Source organism: Bos mutus, chromosome 4, assembly GCF_027580195.1.
Source record: "Bos mutus isolate GX-2022 chromosome 4, NWIPB_WYAK_1.1, whole genome shotgun sequence".
In the NCBI taxonomy this organism is placed as follows: domain Eukaryota; kingdom Metazoa; phylum Chordata; class Mammalia; order Artiodactyla; family Bovidae; genus Bos; species Bos mutus.
Window position 1 is genome coordinate 67,809,123 of NC_091620.1, and position 21,690 is coordinate 67,830,812.

Sequence of the window (21,690 nt, forward strand, 5' to 3'; positions counted from 1 at the left end):
AACACATTAGTCTGGGATCACTTCATTTTGGAGGGAAAGAACATAGGGTACTGAAAGGGCTTCTAGAAATATTGCTGAATGCTAGCACAGTACTATAGTTTATGTTCATTTTGATGACTTACAGCCGTCAAGTAAAGATTGAAATATTTTCTGAATATTTTGTTTAAAGATGCAGTCAAGTATGTGATGCATTTTGGAAAGATTTCCTTATAAAATTGCTTTGAAAAAGAAAACTTCTGATTTTTAATAGGGCTTTAACTAGGGCTTTCATGGTGACTCAGATGGCAAAGAATCTGTATGCGATACAAGAGACCCAGGTTCGCTTCTTGAGTCTGGAAAATCCAGGGAAGATCCCCTGGAGAAGGGAATGGCTACCCACTCCAGTACTTTTGCCTGGAGAAACCCATGAACAGAGGAGCCTGGCAGGCTACAGGCTATGGGGTTGCAAAGAGTCAGACCCACGAATGAGCAACTAATACATTCATTTTCACTTTATCCCAAATAATTCATTACTGAGGGTTCTATATAGCCAAGGCCTTACTGTGTGAGGATAGCATAAGTATGTCTGGACTTGCTTGATTTAGCAGTGAGTAGTGGTCATTCAGTCTACCTAATAAGCATCTCACAGTGTACAGGTACTCTAGGACAGAAACACACACACACACACACTCCCAGAAGAACAGGTCACAGCCATTAAAGAATTTCAATTTTTCTAGACTTAGGAATTTGTTTCTTTAATAAGAAGTCCTGAGGAATGGTTGTTAATGACTTTGTCACCTACCACTCTCCCTTATGCTGTCCTGCAGTTTATCAAACGTTGAGTATCCCTGTGGCCCAGGTTCTGTGCTGGGTGCTGGATGATGGAGACTCAGTGACTGGTTGGAGGTGAGAGGAGGCCTGGGCCTGGAGGACCATGTCTCCATAAGGCTTCTGTCTCGTTGCAGAAGTTTCTCCCGTTAGAGGCAATTATGTCTTTTTTTCTTCCTGATGTCAAGCAGTTTATGAGAAATAAGAAGAGTCATAAATCTTCAACTCTAAATTAAAGCATGTTTTAAATAGCTAAAAATGTAAAAGACTTATACAAGTTGCTCTCCTGTTCTTGACTATAGTCTCTCATCATGAGCCTACTTGCAAATAAAAGGGAACAGGTAATCTGAGATCTCGCTTCTCTAGGTCCTTTGGGTTACCAAGGTTTATATGTGACTGGGCTTTGGACAGTCCTACGTTGTTGACAGATGGACTCCCTCCAGCAAGGGACAAGGAGCCGTGAAGATTGAGCATTGCTTCAGTGTAGTTTCTCCATCACAACTGAGGAAAGAAAGAATGTGCTCAGCTCCACTCCTCAGTTGAGCCAGACGCCTGATAAAGCAGAAACAGTATACCTGTAAAGTTGCCAATGCAACGTCAGGGGTAGAGGGAAGAGTTGACAGAATGATTTATGAGGGTTTCTTGCAATAAGAACATGTCTAAAGATATACTTCCATGTCTTTCTCCTCTCAAGGATAAATGCTACAGAATTTATCCAGGGAATTGTGATACATAAAAGCCTGAGACCTTGTCACAGCCTAGGGAGACCAGGGTGAAGGGCAAGGAGAGGGGAAGCAGAAACAACAAACGAGAAAGCATGCTCTTGGTGTGCTTTTAATCTTCTGTTGAACTGATGTGGTTTTACAGATGTAAAACTGATTTTTTTTGAAACATTTAAATATTGTAAATTTAATGTGTGGCCTATTTAAAACAACAACAACAACAAAAATTTACTGGGGTAAAATGAAGATACTTGGTTTCCAGATTAAAAAAAAAATTTCCTCAAGCTTCTACTTTAACATCAGTAGATCTGCAAAGACAGCCACAGATTAGCATGTGGAATAGCTTGCTCTCATGGAAGCAGAGTTTGAAGCTGCATTTTATTTATGAACAGTTGAGAAAGAAGCTCTTGGAGCAGATAGAGTGGCTTATCTTAACACCCTTTCTGGGCTCACCGCAGTTAGCCAGAGCTATTGGATATCCACATGGATTTCTTTGCCTTCTATAATGGCTGCCTTCAGACTCACCCTCAAGTTTACTTCCATCTCAAGCAGCGAGACTCCAGTTCAAAGGACCCTTCTGTTAACTGACTATTTTGTAGGACATCCGTGTTTAACATAAAGACAAATCACAGTGCAGGTGATCTATTTCTTGGGCTGTGATGTATACCGCAGTGCTTGGCATACAGGAGGTGCTCAGTAAATGCTAGATGACTACTATTCCTACTGTTATGTATACATTCAGCTCAGTCTCCTCTGCTTTCTATGCCATAGTAATAGAAGATGCCCAATCACAAAAGGAAGAGTAATACAAAAAACAACAGTAATATTATTTGATGACATCTACTGTGTTAGGCAATTTATCTAAACTGTCACATTTAGTTCTCACAACAACCCTGTAAGACACATTATCTTATGTTGTAGATAATGAAACAGCCCCAGAATCATAGATTTTCAACTTGTATTGAAATAAATTTTACTTATATTTATTTTCTAAGAAAAGTAAGAATTCAGAGTTCCCTATTTCTTCAGTATTGTTTTATCTACTCCCTGCATAAAGTCACTAGAGAGAAGTCCTTGGTAAATGATTTTGGAGAATGCCAAAGAGCAGTAAACACCTTTAATTTTGAGACGTGCAGTCTGAACTCATTTTCATTTGTCTCGTCTGAGACTAGCCCATGCAGCCACAAGTAATCTCACCTGGGTAGCTCTTGATTCATCCTACAAGTCTCGGACGGATGCTTACACTTGGCAGACATTTCTCTTGATCTCCTAATCCCTTTGAGTGCTGTGTGTCCTCCTGACTCCCTCATGTGTTCTCTTAGTGGTTTACTTACCTCTCTCACGCCTTGGATTGTAAGCCCCTTGGAGGGACTCTGCTCCTTGCTGTATCCCCAGCACCCTTCCCAGGGTGACACTCGGCAAGTATGAACTGGTTGTGAGGGGGTGAGGAAAGGCCTGTTTCCATCTGAGCCTCAGAGCAGCTCTGGGAGGGTGTCAGAATTTCCCAGGGCCACCACTGCTGCTGGTTTCGGTGCAGAGACCAAGTCTCCTAACCCCTCTCTCTTTCCCAGGCATAAAGCTTTCACACAAAAATCTCTCTCTTTTTTTCTTTTTTCCAACACAGCTTAAATAGATTTAGTTTCTTTAACCTTTCTTTCTAAGGACTTTAGTCCTAATCTTTTCAGTGATTGCTGATTGTCATAACTTTCTAATTCTTTTTACTTCACATGCCCTATTTTAGCAAGGCATTAAATGGAACACGAGACAAAGCAGACCCATGTTTTTGGGTGTTGTAGACTTTATCACACTGCATATTCAGTTCTGTCTAGTCAGTACCTCCTAGTCTTTGATGCTGCCTTAACCTGTTCGTTCAAGGGCTTGTATAAAGTAGAATATATCTTGAGGAGTCAAACACTCTTTAAGCGTTACATGTTCAGTGTGTTCTCCAGGAGTGTAATTTGGGAATTGTTTGTGCCCTGAAGAATATGCGGGAAGACTCTTGGTGTCACAAGGGCCAGAAACAGGGCTGGCTCCTCACAGACAGGACCTCACAGGGCCATCCCATGTGACTCCTGAGTAAGCCCTCTGGTATTCTAGTTCCCAGCTCACAGGGGTGATTCTTGACTGTCCACAGTTGACATGTTGTATTATCTTCTTACCTCCTCTCTTCTGTGATCCAGAGAGGTCACTGAGTTTTCAATTCATTTACCCACCCCTCCTACCTAGTTTCTTCTCAGACCTGTACTTAATTCCAGACTGTGCCAAGTTTTGACTTCCGTGGTGGCTCAGATGGTAGAGTCTGCCTGCAGTGCGGGAGACCTGGGTTTGATCCCTGGGTTGGGAATATCCCCTGGAGAAGGGCAAAGCAACCCACGCTTGTATTCTTGCATGGAGAATCCCATGGACAGAGGAGCCTGGTGGGCTACATCCATGGGGTCACTAAGAGTCAGACACGACGTAAGTTCAGCATCTTCAGAATGCCTAAGAAACATTCCCTGAGGCCTGCCATCCTTGAATAATTGATGCAATATTCTTTGAGCAATGACCTGTTAGTGTGTCCAGCAAGGTCAGATGAAAAGCCTTCTGACTTACTAAGTTTTTAATTTTATGAATTGATTCTTACCACAGCTAGATTAGTCTTTACCATTTGTTTTGCCTGAGTCCCAGTAGCTATGGAGATAGTATTCCTATGTCTATGCTAAGTTACTTCAGTCGTGTCCGACTCTGTGTGACCCCACAGATGGCAGCCCACCAGACTCCTCCATCCCTGGGAATCTCCAGGCAAGAACACTGGAGTGTCTATAGGTGTCAGGAAATATCCAGTTTATGTTTCAAACTATACTCCCCAAAGTTTTCTGTCTAATTTTTAGGTATTTCAGCAGGCTCCCCCTCATATTTTCAAAAATAATTTCCAGTGACTCTGATGAAAGTAGGCAAGGTATTCCTAGGTTTAAGACAGTCTGATTTGCGATGTGCGGCTCTCATTTAACGGAGGAATATTTAACTAGATGCTTCCCTTCAGGGTGGCATCCTGCCTCCTCCCGCCCGCGGCCCCCCCACCCCACCCCAGGGAATAGCAGTACAATCATCCATCTTTTAGTATCTCTCCTTTAGAGCTTCCTCTCCCTTTCAAATGCAAGACTACTGTTTTTCTTTTGCTGTTTTGTTCCTTCATGCTTTTCAGCTTTATCCTCATATGCACCCTTGATAGCATGAGCCTGAGCTCTGGGGCTAGATAACTGTGTTAGGGCTTTGCCCAGCCACCAGCTATGAAATAAGATGAATAATAATATTGCCCTCACCGAGTTGAAGTGAGCAGTGAGTTCTCCAGTCTGTGAAATTGCTATTGTGAACTTTAAATACATAGATAGATTCAAATGGCAAGTACTAATTGTTGATATTTGTGCCCAGAATTGCCAAATGCCATGTCTTAATGATGTTACTCAGAATGTCTAGTAAGACTATAAAATTAGTAGGTTATTAAATGAACACCTTCCACTCTATAAATGCTTCTATCTCTGCTTCTCTCATTCTCTATTTGTCTGTTTTAGTGCCCACCATTCTCTCTCCCAACTCTGGTATATATAACTGGATGTAGTAGAGAAGCATGTTCTAATTGTTTCTGATGGTTGCTATATAATTTTAAGAAAAAATGTATAGAATGTTTATTTTTCTCTCTTTTAAAAACTCACATAATTTTTTCACTTGTCAATTGGTTCTTCAAATTTTATCTCTAGTGCATCAGTAATTTTTCAGTAGCCAATCTTTTTCTCTCCATTGCTTTATGCTTTTAGCTGGACTACCAAAGCACTTCACAATTCAGGCAGTGGTTTCCCTCTTTCTTTTAGAAATAGATTTCGTTGAATTCTATGTCCCCAGAAACTTACTGAAAAGTGTATGGTACAGATATGAATGTTCATAATTATAGAATAACAAAGTGAATGGTCTATTTTGGTGACTTAAAAAAAAAAAAAGGAAATGTTGAATCATTCATAGTGTGAGGAGGGGAATTTTGAGAATTTTAGGCACCTCAGAATCAACTGTCAGTTACAAGCTTTAGGTTTGAAACTAGAATTGTTTGCTTGATTTTTTTAAATCTTTTTAGAAATCTGCCTCCTGCTATAGAGACTGTTATGTGGAAGTGACAAACCACAGTCTTGTTTTTTTTAATGGCCAAGTGCAGGACCACATTTCAGCTGTGCCTCTTCTTGCCTTACAGCCCTAGGCCGATCCCTCCTTCTGTGCCTCCTCTACCTCCGAAAGGGTCCACTTAGTCACATTGTGACTTTTGACTGAGCACTTTGTTAGTCCAGATTTGTGATGGCAAATGATAGACCACGAGTCCCTCAAACCAGTTTGATTAAAGTGGATGTGGGGGGAGGAGTGTTTGTTGAGACCAGGCCCATGGTCAGGAAAGACAGAATCAGTGCATCCTTCTACATCTCTGCCTTTGGGAAGGTCCACAGACATTTGCGAAGGCTGTGCTCTTTCCTCAGGATCTCAAAGCAGGCCCTGTCCTTCGCTCACATGGCCCTCCTGTCTTCCTCCTGCCCACTTTGGTGTGGTTAACTCCTGCTTACTCCTGGACATCTTCCTGACCCCCCAGACCAAGATGCATACCTTTTAGGTGTTTTCATAAAATTCTGTGCACAGGACCCTTCTATGCACTTATCAAAACCATCTGTTGATTGTTTGTTTACTTGTCTGTTTCCAGCTAGACTTTAGCCTTCTAGAGGGTGGGAGCTATGTCTGATTCATGCTTCCATTCTTTGTCCACAGTCTCATTCATAAGCAGAGAGAGCGTTTGTTCAATGAGTGAGCATGGGATCTCTGTTCATGTTGGTGACTTTGCTTTCTGAGCTGAGCTCGGGACAAATGCCAAAGGCTTTTCCCCTAATGGCATAAAAGTCCTACTTATAATGTTCTTCATTGAAACAGGACTGGATATGATCCCCTTCCACAAACACTTCAGTTAAGAAATGTGAATATGCAAGCAAAAAACCATTTAGGTCAATTGTTGTTTGGTTTGCAAAGTTTTGTGCAATTTCTAGGTATAAATAATGACTTAAAATATACTTATAAAATGTGTAAGTGACCTTACTTAATGGGCAAGCAGATCTACTGTAGTGTTGATTTGAACAGAGTGGCAGGAGCTAGTCTTACCACTGTACTTTCATTTTTATTGGTTTAGTTTTCATCTTTTCTCCATTGAATCCAATTACTTTGATGAGAAGTCTAACAACCTTATAAGTTAGTTGAAAAAACTGTATTAATATATGCTAACATTTCTTTTTCAGGGGTGATCATAGTATTAGAATCTTTAATAAATCTTTAATATAGTTAATTTTTGTTTGTTTTAAGGTTGAACTACCACTTGTTGGCTCATCAAAAACTCTGATGTGTGGGACCCACACATCAGATATGTTTTATATTAGAGCACCTTCCAGTCCTCTTAACAGTTTAGTAACCAGCTTTGATTTGACTCTTCAGTGGCTATAAATTCATGAAAATTGTTCACAACTTTCTTCTTGTATGTAGTTGTTTTCTTTTAGGATGTATAATTTGAACCTAGTATTCTGAGCCTGTGTGATGCTGACGCATTTTAATGGCACTTGGCTATGATTCTAATAACTCTTGTCATCAGAAACAAATGATTTCACCAGAAAGAAAAATGAGAGTTGGTTTTACTGATGATACACTCATGCATTCCCTGTTCTTCTCCCTCTTTCTTGTTTTTCAGTGAGCATGTTTTTGAACACATTAACACCGAAGTTCTACGTGGCCCTAACAGGAACTTCCTCACTAATATCAGGGCTTATTTTGGTAAGTGGTGGAATTCTTCCTATTTAAAAATGTACTGATTATTAATATATGTGTTATATATGTGCAGGAAAAAACTCTGCAAGAGTACACAGCAGCAGCTTACAATGATCGCATGTATGTGTGTGTTGGGTGGGAGACCTGCTAGAAGCCTTGCACTGTCCAGATTATGTTTTTAAAATATATTTGAAAAGAAAATTTTAAAAATTGTATGCTACTTTTGTTGAAGGGAAAAACAAAATGTAGGCAAAATGGAAAATAAAGGAGGATGTAATTCTGTGTCAAATTCTAACGTCTGAGATACTCTATAGCAAGTGTGACTCAGTTAAACTAAAATGTTTTTCCTTCATTCAGTTCAGTTCAGTTCAGTTCAGTTGCTCAGTTGTGTCCGACTCTTTGCGACCCCATGAATCGCAGCACGCCAGGCCTCCCTGTCCATCACCATCTCCCGGCGTTCACTCAAACTCACGTCCATCAAGTTAGTGATGCCATCCAGCCATCTCATCCTCTGTCGTTCCCTTTTCCTCCTGCCCCGAATCCCTCCCAGCATCAGAGTCTTTTACAATGAGTCAACTCTTCGCATCAGGTGGCCAAAGTACTGGAGTTTCAGCTTTAGCATCAGTCCTTCCGAAGAACACCCAGGGCTGATCTCCTTTAGAATGGACTGGTTGGATCTCCTTGCAGTCCAAGGGACTCTCAAGAGTCTTCTCCAACACCACAGTTCAAAAGCATCAATTCTTCAGCGCTCAGCTTTCTTCACAGTCCAACTCTCACATCCATACATGACCACTGGAAAAACCATAGCCTTGCCTAGAGGGACCTTTGTTGGCAAAGTAATGTCTCTGCTTTTGAATATGCTATCTAGGTTGGTCATAAATTTCCTCCAAGGAGTAAGCAAGCGTCTTTTAATTTCATGGCTGCAGTCACCATCTGCAGTGATTTTGGAGCCCAAAAAAAGAAAGTCTGACACTGTTTCCACTGTTTCCCCATCTATTTCCCATGAAGTGATGGGACCAGATGCCATGATCTTTGTTTTCTGAATGTTGAACTTTAAGCCAACTTTTTCACTCTCCTCTTTCACTTTCATCAAGAGGCTTTTTAGTTCCTCTTCATTTTCTGCCATAAGGGTGGTGTCATCTGCATATCTGAGGTTATTGATATTTCTCCCGGCAATCTTGATTCCAGCTTGTGCTTCTTCTAGCCCAGCATTTCTCATGATGTACTCTGCATATAAGTTAAATAAGCAGGATGACAATGTACAGCCTTGACATACTCCTTTTCCTATTTGGAACCAGTCTATTGTTCCATGTCCAGTTCTAACTGTTGCTTCCTAACCGGCATATAGGTTTCTCAAGAGGCAGGATGGATTATTGGACATAATCAAGATCAGGAGAAATATAGCTCAGTTTCTTTAAATGTATTGACACAAATGTGGCAGTTCTAACCTTTCCCCCTTCATCTCCTTTTCTTCTAAAATTTACATATATTTCGCTATTGCTTCCTTGAAAAAAATCCCAAATAGGCAAAAAGCAATATGATAATCATTTTCATTATCACATTGGCTCCATTGCCTTATGCTGTAAAACAAATTGTAAAGTGTAGTAAGTTATAATACTTACAGTAGTTTTCTTTAAGTGACCATAAAGGAAGCCATCTAAACTAGTGGAATCACTCTAATATAGTTAAATTTATGTTAAGAATCTTTGAGGAGAAAGAGGTTTTAGAAAGTTTTTTTTTCCCCTTCTGTACATAATGCTGTGATTACTATTTCTTTGGAAGGAATGATGCTAAAGCTGAAACTCCAGTACTTTGGCCACCGCCTGTGAAGAGTTGACTCATTGGAAAAGACTCTGATACTGGGAGGGATTGGGGGCAGGAGGAGAAGGGGATGACAGAGGATGAGATGGCTGGATGGCATCACTGACTCAATGGACGTGAGTCTCAGTGAACTCCAGGAGTTGGTGATGGACAGGGAGGCCTGGCGTGCTGCGATTCATGGGGTCGCAAAGAGTCGGACATGACTGAGCGACTGATCTGATCTGATAGAGACGTGGGCAATAAAAAATACAATGAGGTAGCTACTAGTGTTGTTTTCATTTTACTAATACATAAGCTAGATAGGAAGTAACCTGCCTTAGGTCACACAGCTGGCAAATGGTGGAGCAGGATTTCAACCCAGTCTGGCTTGCACCAGAGCCTGTGCTTTTATCACTCATTTCACCACCTCTCTGGTTAAATGGGTATCTCAGAAGTTAAAGAATCTGCCTGAAATGCAAGAGACCTGGGTTTGTTTGATCTGTGGGTCAGGAAGATCCTCTGGAGAAGGGAACAGCTACCCACTCCAGTATTCTTGCCTGGAGAATCCCCATGGACAGAGGAGCTTGGCAGACAACAGTCTATGGGGTTGCAAAGAGTCAGACATGACTGAGTGACTTTCATTTTCACTGGTTAAGTTCTCAGCTGTTTTTCTAGCTTCTGAACAAATGGCAGGTCTGCATTTTATTCTAGTAGTATCTCAGTGTGGGTTCACTAGCCTACAAACTACCAGAATGCAGGTTGTTTCCTTTCACTCTGGTGTGTGTGTGTGTACTTAGTCAGTTGTGTCTGACTCTTTGCGACCCCCTGGACTGTAGTCCACAGGCTCCTCTGTGCATGGGATTCTCCAGGCAAGAATACTGGAGTGAGTTGCCATTTCCTTCTCCAGAGGTTCACTCTGGTGAGCTAAGCCCAACAGTCGTTTTCCCTTCTCACTTAGGGATGGTGATGTTCCATCTGCCTGCTTCTCTCCTCTGAATAAAGGGATTTCCCTGGACCATGACCATCTTTGCAGACCTAGGCTTGGCGACACTTTCTCCCTGTGTGTGAATTGCAGTTGCTGATGCCTGATGATCACTGCTGTGTTGTTTTATGATATATTTGCTTTGTTGCTTTCTTAGGAAGTAGAGGGTTCTCCTGACTGACATAAAACTTTGTGCAAAGGAAATCCTCTGATGTGGGAAGATTTTGAAAGGCCTTCTCAGAAATGCTTGGTTTATACTCAGATCAGGAGAAGGCAATGGCAACCCACTCCAGTACTCTTGCCTGGAAAATCCCATGGGCAGAGGAGCCTGGTAGGCTGCAGTCCATGGGGTCGCTACAAGTCGGATGAGAATGAGCGACTTCACTTTCACTTTTCACTTTCATGCATTGGAGAAGGAAATGGCAACCCACTCCAGTGTTCTTGCTTGGAGAATCCCAGAGATGGGGGAGCCTGGTGGGCTGCTGTCTCTGGGGTCGCACAGAGTTGGACACGACTGAAGTGACTTAGCAGCATACTGAGGTCAAAGTCACTACCATGTGTGGGAATAACTCTCGTTTGCTTTAGGCTCCTGTTTTAAAGATTGTTGACACTGGGGCTATCGGCTCTTGGGGACGCACCTTTGCTAGCCCTTGAAATGCACCCTGGGCTGAGGTTTCTGTTTAGCTACTGTTCCTTTCTGTCAAGTGCGTTTCATGGAGAGGCAGCATTGGGATAAAGGATCAGGTGCTTTGCGAAATAGCTGTGTGCATAGAATTGCATAGCGGTTGCCTGGCACCAGAGAGACAATTACCTAACTACTCTTTGCTGAGCAATGTCAAGGGAGCCAGGTGGTGAACACAGAAGCTGCAGGGCTGCCCCTGAGGAAATTTCTTGTTTGGGGACCTCAGGATTCCTATGCTGGAGGCTGAAGTTATCATGCAGTGTGATGTCTTAGGCAAAGAGAGCTAAACACAAACAAACAAAACCCCTGCTATTTTTACCCTATGAAGGAAAAATCAGTTAACTGAACAACATATATAGAAATAAAATGTGTTTGGCAAATGTTGCTGTCTTTTACACTAATGTGTTTAAAAATAAATGAGGACTTAGCAGCGTGTATTTTACTAGATGTCACTGCTATCTCTTGATTTTACAGGTTGAAAGCCAGCAATGAGTTTGTTACACCACCTACTTCTCACTCTTCCCTTACACTTCCTGGCCCAGTCCCCATCCAGGCACCTCTGTCCTTGCTGAACTTCATGCTGCCTGCCCCTCGACCCACTTGTCACAGTAGTTCTCATCTCAGCCCAGTTCCAGCCACAGGAACTGCACCTGTTATCACGGTCCAAACCCACCAATTTAGTCTTTTATCTGCTCTAGGAAGGACAGGCCCAGTCTGCTTGATGTGGCCTCTGTGGGTGATGTTTATATCTATGGAAAACATTTATGGGTTTTATTTTTGCTTTTGAGAATGGTAAGGTAGATATGTGGAGAAAATGCTCCCTTAATTTCTAAAAATGTTGGTAGAATAGAGAAAATGCTGCCATACTGACATTTATAATAGACCTCTGTATCCCCATTAATGTGTTAGACATGCTCCTATGCCTACAGGTTGTGCATATATGTTCAATAGAGGGATATGGGAAAAGGCAGCCAAAGCATAATTTTTAAAAATGAGAATCAAGAATAAAAAAAGAAAATTAAAATAGTAAATAAAAGAGTTAATTCAGGGATCCAGTGTAAAACAATAGTTTTCAGGAAACTGAAAGAAGAGATAATAATTAGATAGGAATCAGTTGTAAATAAAGGACCTTTTGTTGTGTTTTCCACTCTATGCCAGGTACTGTTTTAAGCACTTTGAATATATTATTTCATTTAATTCTAAGTGAATTCTAATATTAACTTCATTGAAATTCTAAGTGGTTGATATATCCAGTGCCTCTGTGCTGTTGAGTATTTTTGTTGTTGTTCAGTCACTCAGTCATGTCTGACTCTTTGCAACACCATGGACTGCAGCATGCCAGGCTTCCCTATCCTTCACCATCTCCTGAAGTTTGCTCAGGCTCATGTCCATTGAGTTGGTGATGCCGTCCAGCCATCTCATCCTCTGTCATCCCCTTCTCCTCCTGCCTTCAGTCTTTCCCAGCATCATGGTCTTTTCCAGTACATCAGCTCTTTGCATCAGATGGCCCAAGTATTGGAGCTTCAGCTTCAGCATCAGTCCTTTCAATAAATATTCAGGGTTGATTTCCTGTAGGATTGACTGGTTTGATCTTCTTGTAGTCCAAGGGGCTCTCAAGAGTCTTCTCCAGCACCACAATTCAAAAGCATCAATTTTTTGGCACTCAGCCATTTCTATTGTCCAGCTCTCACATCCATACATGACTATTGGAAAAACCATAGCTTTGACTGTACAAACCTTTGTAGGCAAAGTGATGTCTCTGCTTTTTAATATGCTGTCTACATTTGTCATAGCTTTTCTTCCAAGGAGCAAGTGTCTTTTAATTTCATGACCACAGTCACCATCCACAAGTGATTTTGGAGCCCAAGAAAATTAAGTCTGTCATTGTTTCCATTGTTTCCCCAACAGTTTGCCATGAAGTGATGGGACTGGATGCCATGATCTTCGTTTTTTGAATGTTAAGCCAGCCTGCTGAGTATAAACCGATGCAAAATTTACATAATTTTGCCAAGGATGCATATAACAGACAGATGGTGGGATTTAAATTTGGATCTGTCTGACCATGCCCTCTGTCTCCTCCTGTTTAAAAGTAAGGGAGTGGGACTAGAAGATTGTTATGGCTCCTTTCAACTCTTTTTCATTCATCTAAAATCTTGACCTCCACTTGACTTGAAAATTATGCAGTTGCAGGGCTAGAGGAAGGAACCCTCAGAAGTCATCCAGTGTAAGTCAGTAAAAACCTAAGGAATAGGCAGCCAGAAAACCTATGACTTGTCAGGTCACCTTGCTAGGTAAGAGTATAAGGAAGATTAAAGTTTAAATTTTCACTGCTTTGTCCCAGCATCATTGTTCATCTCATTAATGTGTTGACTAGGAAGATGGATTGCAGCAGTGTCTAGTGGGTGATGTATTCCTTTTAACAGGCCTACAGAAGTGGACCACGTAGATAAGAAAGCAAAAAGAAGAAAAGGAAAAGAGAAAAGAAGAGAAAAGAAAGAGGGAGGCAGGGAGACTATAAACGTCTCTGGAGGAAACTTTTTCCAATCAGCTGTGGCTTAGGTCAGATTTGGTTAGTCTAGAACATAAAACATCACTTACCATAATTTATAATTTCACTTATGACATTTATGGTCTTATCCTCTCTGTGATGGAAGCATCATATAGGCTGAAAATATATCTGTGTAATGCCTTGCTAATTCTTAAATATTTGTTGAATTCACATAGATTCAGTGAACAGATGAATTAATTGACTGTGTCTGGGAATTATCTGGGAGCTTGTTTAAAGTGATGGATTCTGAATACCACTCCAGACTAATCAAGTCAGAATCCCTGGAAGAAAGCTGACCCCCAGGATTAGCTGACAGAGCTTTGGGCATCATGGCAAAGGCTCACATCTCCCAGTTGTCAGTGGTCGCTAGGTGACTTTACCCCAAGACAGTGATCCTCCTGTCCAGGTCATAGTCATTAATGCTGCAATGCAGACACTGAGGTGGGGATGGATCACTGGCTGTTGACCTTGAAGAGAACCTCAGTTCCCTGTCTTTTTTCTTTTCCTTAAGCCTTGACAGTAGGAGGCCAGGAATGGAGGTAGAAGGACATGAAGACAAGTTCTTTACATATCCCCCTCAACTGGTTAGGGGAACAGATGGCTGGTGGGGCGATTGGCTGAGGTCAAGGAAGCAGGAGACCAAGTCCTGTACCATGCTGCTGCTAAGTCACTTCAGTCGTGTCCTACTCTTAGTGACCCCATGGACTATAGCCCACCAGGCTCCTCCATCCATGGGATTTTCCAGGCAAGATGCTGGAGTGGAGTACCATTGCCTTCTCCAGTCCTGTACCATAGTTCTTCAGTATTTCTAAACAAAATAGGAAGGAGCCAGGAGTGTTTAAAAGAAAGAAAGAAAATCGTCATGAGGAATTGGGAGGGACTTTGAAAGAGTCAGTGGTACAGAGAAAAGGATCTACTTGAGAATTCTAACAGGAAACTTCTAAAAAGGTTTCAGATATTACTATAACCCATGCCAACTGCCTTGGTTTATCTTCTTTAAGCCTAGAAGATCGCCTCTTGCCAAAAATCTGTTTACCACCAGATGTATTTCTGAAGACTTAGAGCAGGTGTCAATTTTGCAGTCTATTTGAGAGTAGACTGCCAGAGTTTCATATTTCCTCTTCATTCTCTACCATAGCTGTATCTATCCTGTGATATCATCATCTACTTTAATCCTTGGGAAACACATAGCCAATTTCAGGCTGTGACATCTTTGTGTTTCCCATGGGTTTAATGGAATTGGTGTGGAATCATTATGGTGCTTCTCTGTGGAAATCTTGAAGCATTTTTGAGTAAGATAGGAAAGTCCCAATAAGTGAAGAGAAAGAAGTGTTATATATGCAAAACATGCAATTCAAGAAGGGGAGTTCTTAATGGATAGGAAGAATCTAGGCATCTTTAGGAAAGATTCAGCTTTTAGGTATGCAAGACAGATGAAAGGGCCTTATTCGTTTACTCTTTGCCAGACTTTTGTTCCTTCCCTGCAGGTGAAAATGAGGTGTTTGCATCTTAGGTCAGCTGCAAACCTGAATCTCCACTCCCAGCCTGCAGCTGCATGGCTCCTTGATCCAACAGTAATAGAGAAGGTTACAAGGCCTAGGAAATTGGGTTCCTGACAAATGAGTCTTTGTTTTAAGTGTGATCTGGGTCCGGAGTATAGCAATGGCCCTTCGGTCCTGCAAGGTATAGATCCAAACCATTGCTTTGATCCTCACATTCCCAATTCCACCCCTGCTTCCCTTATTCTCAGATGATAACCCTTACCTGCATCTCCACTAAGATAACTGTCACCTACTTTTCATTCGTTTGTTGCCTTCTTACCTGTGAAACAGCTCATCTCACTCCTTATTTCCCAAATAAAATTTATTTGTCTGTGCACTCATGCTTCCCATTCATCCTGTCGTAGAGGAAGAAATGCTAAGTTACCTTTCTGAGGCAGGGTAAGTGTTCTTCCTGGGCTCTTGGTGTCCTGCCTCTTGGTCATTTGTACCCTTTTGCACTTCAGTTTCTCTCATTCCACTTGATTCTTTCCTTTCCAACAAATATGTATAGGTCTCTCTTTTTTATAACTAACAAAATGAACACAAAACCTCTCATTGGTCCTGCTCTTTATTTAGACAGTATCCCATAAGTCACCAGACCAACCCTTATCATCCATCCATTCAACCTTTCAGCCGTCTCTCCATTCAGTTTTCAACAATCCATCCATCCAACATTAACTGAGTGACTTTATTTTACACATTATATTACTGAGAATCAAGAGTACCAACTAAGACACACAACCTTGCTGTCTTTCAATATATTAGGGCCTTTACCTTTCAGCAGGATTGTAGGGTCTTATTGACTTCCCAAATGACAAATCTAATTGGTGCTTTTTAGTTCTCATCTTACTTGATCTGTATAATTCTTGGTGTAGGCAGATTGCATTTTAAAAGGCTATGAAATGTGTAAATGTATATTTTAATTTTATGGTTACTTGTCAGATTTAAAAACTGTTTTGTTCCACAATGGCAATTCCATTAAGCTACTAGCATGTCTAAGGGCTAATTTTAAAATCTAAATTTGTTTATGAGAGCTTTGCTGTTTACATTGTAGGTTATGCACCAGGGAGAATAATTCAAAGTGACACCAAATATGTGTGTGTTAAATAACACCATCTGCCCATTTGTATCTGTGCAGCTTTTTAAAAATACTGTGAGGTTCTGGCCCAAGCCTGCTGTTTTTCAGGATATGGGACAGATCATTGGTGCTAAGACCCCAGATTAGAGGTTTTGGTTTGAAGTTTAAGAAGGCTTTAAGTCCTGTCCCACTTCCTTTTAGTAGCTGTTTGTTTAATTCATATTGGAGTGCCTGTCCCATGGTATTGTAGATACCAGTATAAAGGTCTGTATTGGGTAAGAAGCCACATCTACAGCTCTAATAGGACAGGCTTGAGAAGATCCTCCTTTGCCATCCAAACAGTTGCATGAATAACCCAGTCTTCATTAAGTCTGTTATTTTTGCATTAGAAATACTGGGTGGAAGGTCTGTCTCCTATTATAATGCAAATACTCCATTAATATGAAGCATTTTTACCTTGGGATGTATTATCCAGTCCCATTTGATAGACTTCTGGATTATGTTTGATAGCTAAGAAGGCAAAGAGACAGTAGAAGAGGAGGGCATTTGGAAGTGAAGATTTGAAAAGGAAAATGACAGGTAAATCTGTTAAAATGAGCAAGAGATTTATAAAAAGATGTCTTGTTTTAGGGCCCTAGTAAGATTAGTGGCACAAGAACTGAGACTTCAGGTTAAATAGCTACTGAGTTAGCTTTGTGACTTTGGACTACCTTAACATGTTGCCCTCATGCATTCTAAATGAAACTGTTCATGGGCCTTGAGGGTTCCTTTTAGTGCTGGGGTTCTCTGATTTGGCTGGATAAACTGAGAGATCCTAAAGAGTCGCAAAGTGGGGTTTTGTGTGTGTGTGTGATGGGAGCAGAGTGTGAGAGGCATTGTGGGCCTGTGGCATGGATTGGTAGTGTCAGGGGCCCTATCTGTGCTCTGTGACCCTGGAGCACAGCCTATGCTTGTTATGGAGCGCTTAGTGCTGTGCTACTGAATAAATGAAGGCCTGGCAGGTGCCCAAGCAGCATAATATAAAAGGCAGAGTCTTGGGGCAAAGAAAGCTCTTTCCCACAAGTGATTGAAAGCCATTGCTAGTTCTGTGACCATTGTTCTGGGTCCTTTGGAGCCTTCCTTCTCTTCAATAAAGGCAAAGCCAAAATCTTTTTTTTTTTTTGGGTGGGGGGGTGGTCAGGACCAAATGGTAAGCAGCCTCCTTTTTCACAATGATTACAAGGGCTTTCAGCAAACCATTTAGTAACAGACAATATGCTGTATTAGCCTAAACTATAGAGTAACAAGAGGAGTGCATCATAGCAGTATGTGAGCTGTGCTGCCTGTAGGAGGTATGCACAGCATCAGTGTGATAAATAATAGCTTTGCTGTTACTTTTGAGAACCAACTATACAGCAAGCACTGAACTGAGTCTTTTACATGGGGTTTGGATCTGGGTGATTTACATGAGTGTGAAATTAAGGACACTCAAGGATAAATAACAAATGTGATTTACACTTTATAGTTGAAGAAACTGATATTAAAATAGATAAAATAACTCACTTAAGGTTACAAACTCCCTTCTGAATCTATGGTTCGTAAATTTACCATTCTTGAATGCTGTTCTTTCTTCAAACAACTCTCTTATTCCTCCTGTTCCTACATTATAGACTAGACCTATCCCTTCCTAGATTTTATATCATATTCTTCCTGTCTGCCCAGTCAGATTACTTAAATGACTTAACATGTGAAAACTCATAGAGTTAGAAGGGGTAACTCCTTGGCATTAAATCAAGTTCTCCTGTTATAGTATTACAAACATTTGGTTTGATTGATAGTTCCTTCTGGTCATTTGTAGGTGTTCTTTCTGTCTTTTAAAGGAATTTTTGGTAGAACAAAATAGAGAAATACCAATTTTTAAATGATAGCCCAAAGTCTATTACAGAGAACTTAACTTTTCCCTTCTTTCATGCGTTAAAAACATTAAGTCCTCTGTTTTGGGAGGCCAGTCTAGCTAAAGGTTTGTCACTTTTGTTAACTTTTCAAAAAACAAACTTTTGGCTTCATTGATTATATAGGACTTGTTTTTTGCATTCGTTCATGAAGTATTTATCAAATCCTGGATATACAATCATGAACAAAACATGTTTTTTACTCTCTCAAAACTCTTACTCTAGTGGGACATGTAGATATTAAACAAATGTCATAAATGCTGCCAAGAAGAAAAGCAGGGTGCTTTTGAGAGAGGCAAGAGAAGCTGACTGTAGATCTGGTGACTAGGAAAGAGCTCTGAGGAGGTGACATTTAGACTGAAATGAAAGGATGAGAGGCATCATCTTGTTTTTATGAAATAAGTAAGGATAAAGGTAGTTAATTTTATGTAGTTCCACATTCTATATTATAAAAGTATAGTTCTTAGGAGACTCTGGGATATAGTTGATTTTTAAATTTCTTCTCTGTAATGATTTGTGACTGCTTATGGAACAGATTCAAAATCAGACAGGGAGGCCAGGAAAGGATGTGGGGAGAGCAGCTTCAGACAGTGGTGTAGGGGAGGTGGGGCAGGTGGGAGAAATTGCGGGAGGTCGCTTGCTTCCCCCTTGCTTAGGAGTCCTGATTTTAGTCTAGTCATGTGAGCATCATTACTTCTCTCCTCTTTTAATGAAAGTTATTTCTTTTCTTCTTTGCAAACAGCACATTACTGGTAGGCTTGTGAGCTAGGAAATGTTAATGGTGTACAACAGATACTAGTGTTTATAAAGCACATCTCAGCTGGCAGACATTACTGAATCTCTCAGCATTTGGGTGCCAGAGTACCATGAAATGGGATAACTATTACTCTTCTTGTAAAGCTGGATTTCTCTAAGGAGATGCTGGGTTTTTTTTTAATGGAATTTTGCTGTCTTAAAAATCTTATGCAGGTATGGCTTTATCAGAATATAAAATGCCAAATATTGGAATATTTCATAAGCCACACTTTTAATACTAGCTTCTTTGTATTTATTTCTGGAGTTGCTTTTCAGCTGTGGTGATTTTATTATCAATATTATATAAATTTGGAGGAAAGTAATAATGAGCAGCTCTTAACAATGTTCTTTTACCATGACTTGGTATATAAATTTTCCTTAAAAGCCAGTATTAAGTGGATAAAACAACATTGAGAAGTTAAAATGTAAATGGTATTTGCTGCTGCCAAGAATTTCTTAATTTTTAGAATTAAACAATTTTTTCGGAATAAATATGTTTAAACCAGTATTTAATTTAAGGTGGGTATAATTAGTAGATACAACGTATTTTATGAGTATGTACAAAATTATAGCTGGTAACAGGACCGTAATCATGCTTACTATTTTTCTGTTCTAGATATTTGAATGGTGGTATTTTCGCAAGTATGGAACATCATTCATTGAACAAGTCTCAGTAAGCCACTTGCGCCCCCTTCTGGGAGGGGTTGACAACAATTCCTCCAACAATTCTAATTCCAGTAACGGGGACTCAGATTCCAACAGGCAAAGTGTCTCAGGTATGGAAAGTCCTTCAGTTTGCAGTATTTACTTACTTTTACTACATTATTATCACTATAAAACAGTAAGAATGTTGTTATTTAAATATTAGACTTCAAAGAAAAATGCAATTTATTTTCCCAAGGAGTTGACAACTTCTGCCAGAGAAGTTGAGTGTAGGCATCCCAGGTAAAGGAAGTAGGTATCTTGTTTAATTTGACTTTTTCTTCCCTGGTGGCTCAGTTGGTAAAGAAGCTGCCTGCAATGCAGGGGACCTGGGTTCAATCCCTGCGTTGGGCAGATTTCCCTGGAGAAGGAAATGGCAACACACTGCTGTATTCTTGCCTGGAGAATCCCATGAACAGAGGAGTCTGGTGGGCTACAGTCCATGGGGTTGCAGAGTCAGACACAACTGAAGCAACTGAGCCCTCACGCAAGCTGCTTCTCTATTGCCAGTCTTGAATTCTGTCACAGTCTTTTCCCTGTCCTTTTCATTTTTTGAACATGCCTTTTTTTCTCACAACCCTCTGCCCAGAAGCCTGTTTGCCCTCTTTTTGTGCTTGCTTATCTTTCACATGTGCTGTGCTCAGTCACTTCCGAGTCTTTGCTGAACTGTAGCCTGCCAGGCTCCTCTGTCCATGGGATTCTCTAGGCAAGAATACTGGAGTGGGCTGCCATTTCCTCCTCCAGGGGATCTTCCCGATCCAGGGATTGAACCCACGTCTCCTGCATTGGTAGGTGGATTCTTTACCACTGAGCCACACAACCCAACTCAAATGCTACCTCCAGGGAAACCCTCTCTGAGAGGCTGTGCACTATCTCTACACCTTTGTTGACTCATAATATGTTTACTTTTAGCAACATTTACTAAATTATAATGAATTTTTTAACCTTCCTGCTTAATCATAGTATCTCTAGCATTTTGAATAGTCTCTACTTTATCATTGAAACTCGGTAGATGAAAGAATGAGGACATACAAGGCCTGTAATTTCTCCCCTCATAAAAGAAGAGGGATGAATATAATTTCCTAGATTGGTCTCTTTATCAATTCAATAAACATTTCCCAGATCTCTAATGTGAACCTGGCCTGGTTTAAAAATAATGCCAGAGTCCTTGCCCCCATCGAACTCTTGTGTCTGTTGAAGGAAACAGTGTTCAGTGCTATGATCATATGAGGGAAACATGTAACACTGTGGAGTACAAAGGAGGGGTTCCCAATCCAAACTAGGGGAAGAAGTTTGCTTCTTGAAGGAGATGGTACCAGTTCTGAGACTTGAGGGTTGAAGAAGAGATAAAAGAACTAAGTTAGATCTTTTTTTCTTTCCTCCCTAAAATAACTCATTCAATATTTCATAACTGTCTAGCCAGGTGATAGGCATCAATGAGCATTGTGTGTGTGTGTGTGTGTGTATGGAGAAGGAGATGGCAACCCACTCCAATATTCTTGCCTGGAAAATCCCATGAACAGAGGAACCTGGTGGGCTACAGTTCAGGGGGTTGCAAAAGAGTCAGACACGACTCAGGAGTAAACAACAACTATATGTATATATGTATGTGGGCTTCCCAGGTGGCTGTGTGGTAAAGAACCTGCCTGCCAATGCTGGAGATGCAAGAGGCTCGAGTTCGATCCTTGGCTTGGGAAGATCCCCTGGAGGAGGGCATGGCAACCCACTCCACTATTCTTGCCAGGGAAATCTCATGGACAGAGGAGCCCAGTGGCCTGTAGTTCATGAGATCACAAAGAGTCAGACATGAATGAGCAACTGAGCACACAGCACATACACATGCACACACACACATGTACATATATATATATATATATAATATCTGATGTTGATTCAATGATCTTTTATTAATAATATACCCTTTGCCAGCCCGCCATGGTAATGGGCACCTCTGGGTACATATTTATTTCATTCTAAAGGGTACATGTGTGAGAGATGGTACCACTGAGGTAACAAAATTGTCTGGGACTTTATAAACTCATCCATTTTGTGAAAGAAACAGAAAGAGATCTGAGCAAAGTAAAATACCACGTTGACCGACTATTCTTACATGGGTGGCATATTATTCTAATGAGGAATCTTGATCCTGCAGTCATTGTCACATAAGCAGTGTGGATAATCACCATCACTTTGCATCTGTTGTAAGACCCTGCAGGTTAAATGTACCCTGCCTGACCCAAGTTACTGTAGTCTTCGGATGACACAGAACATTGTAGAAAATTAAT

At 40.9% G+C, this 21,690-nt stretch overlaps 1 protein-coding gene across 7 annotated transcripts in view; it reads left to right on the forward strand.

Annotated features, from left to right (window-relative positions):
- The window catches only part of ST7 (suppression of tumorigenicity 7), a 268,415-nt gene that overhangs the window by 137,512 nt on the left and 109,213 nt on the right, over positions 1-21,690 (forward strand). For all 7 annotated transcript variants that reach the window (XM_070369588.1, XM_005899134.3, XM_005899135.3 and 4 more), the window contains 2 exons: positions 7,270-7,352; positions 19,320-19,479. In XM_070369588.1, coding sequence (XP_070225689.1) covers positions 7,270-7,352; positions 19,320-19,479 — 243 coding nt within the window. The remainder of the gene's footprint in view (positions 1-7,269; positions 7,353-19,319; positions 19,480-21,690) is intronic.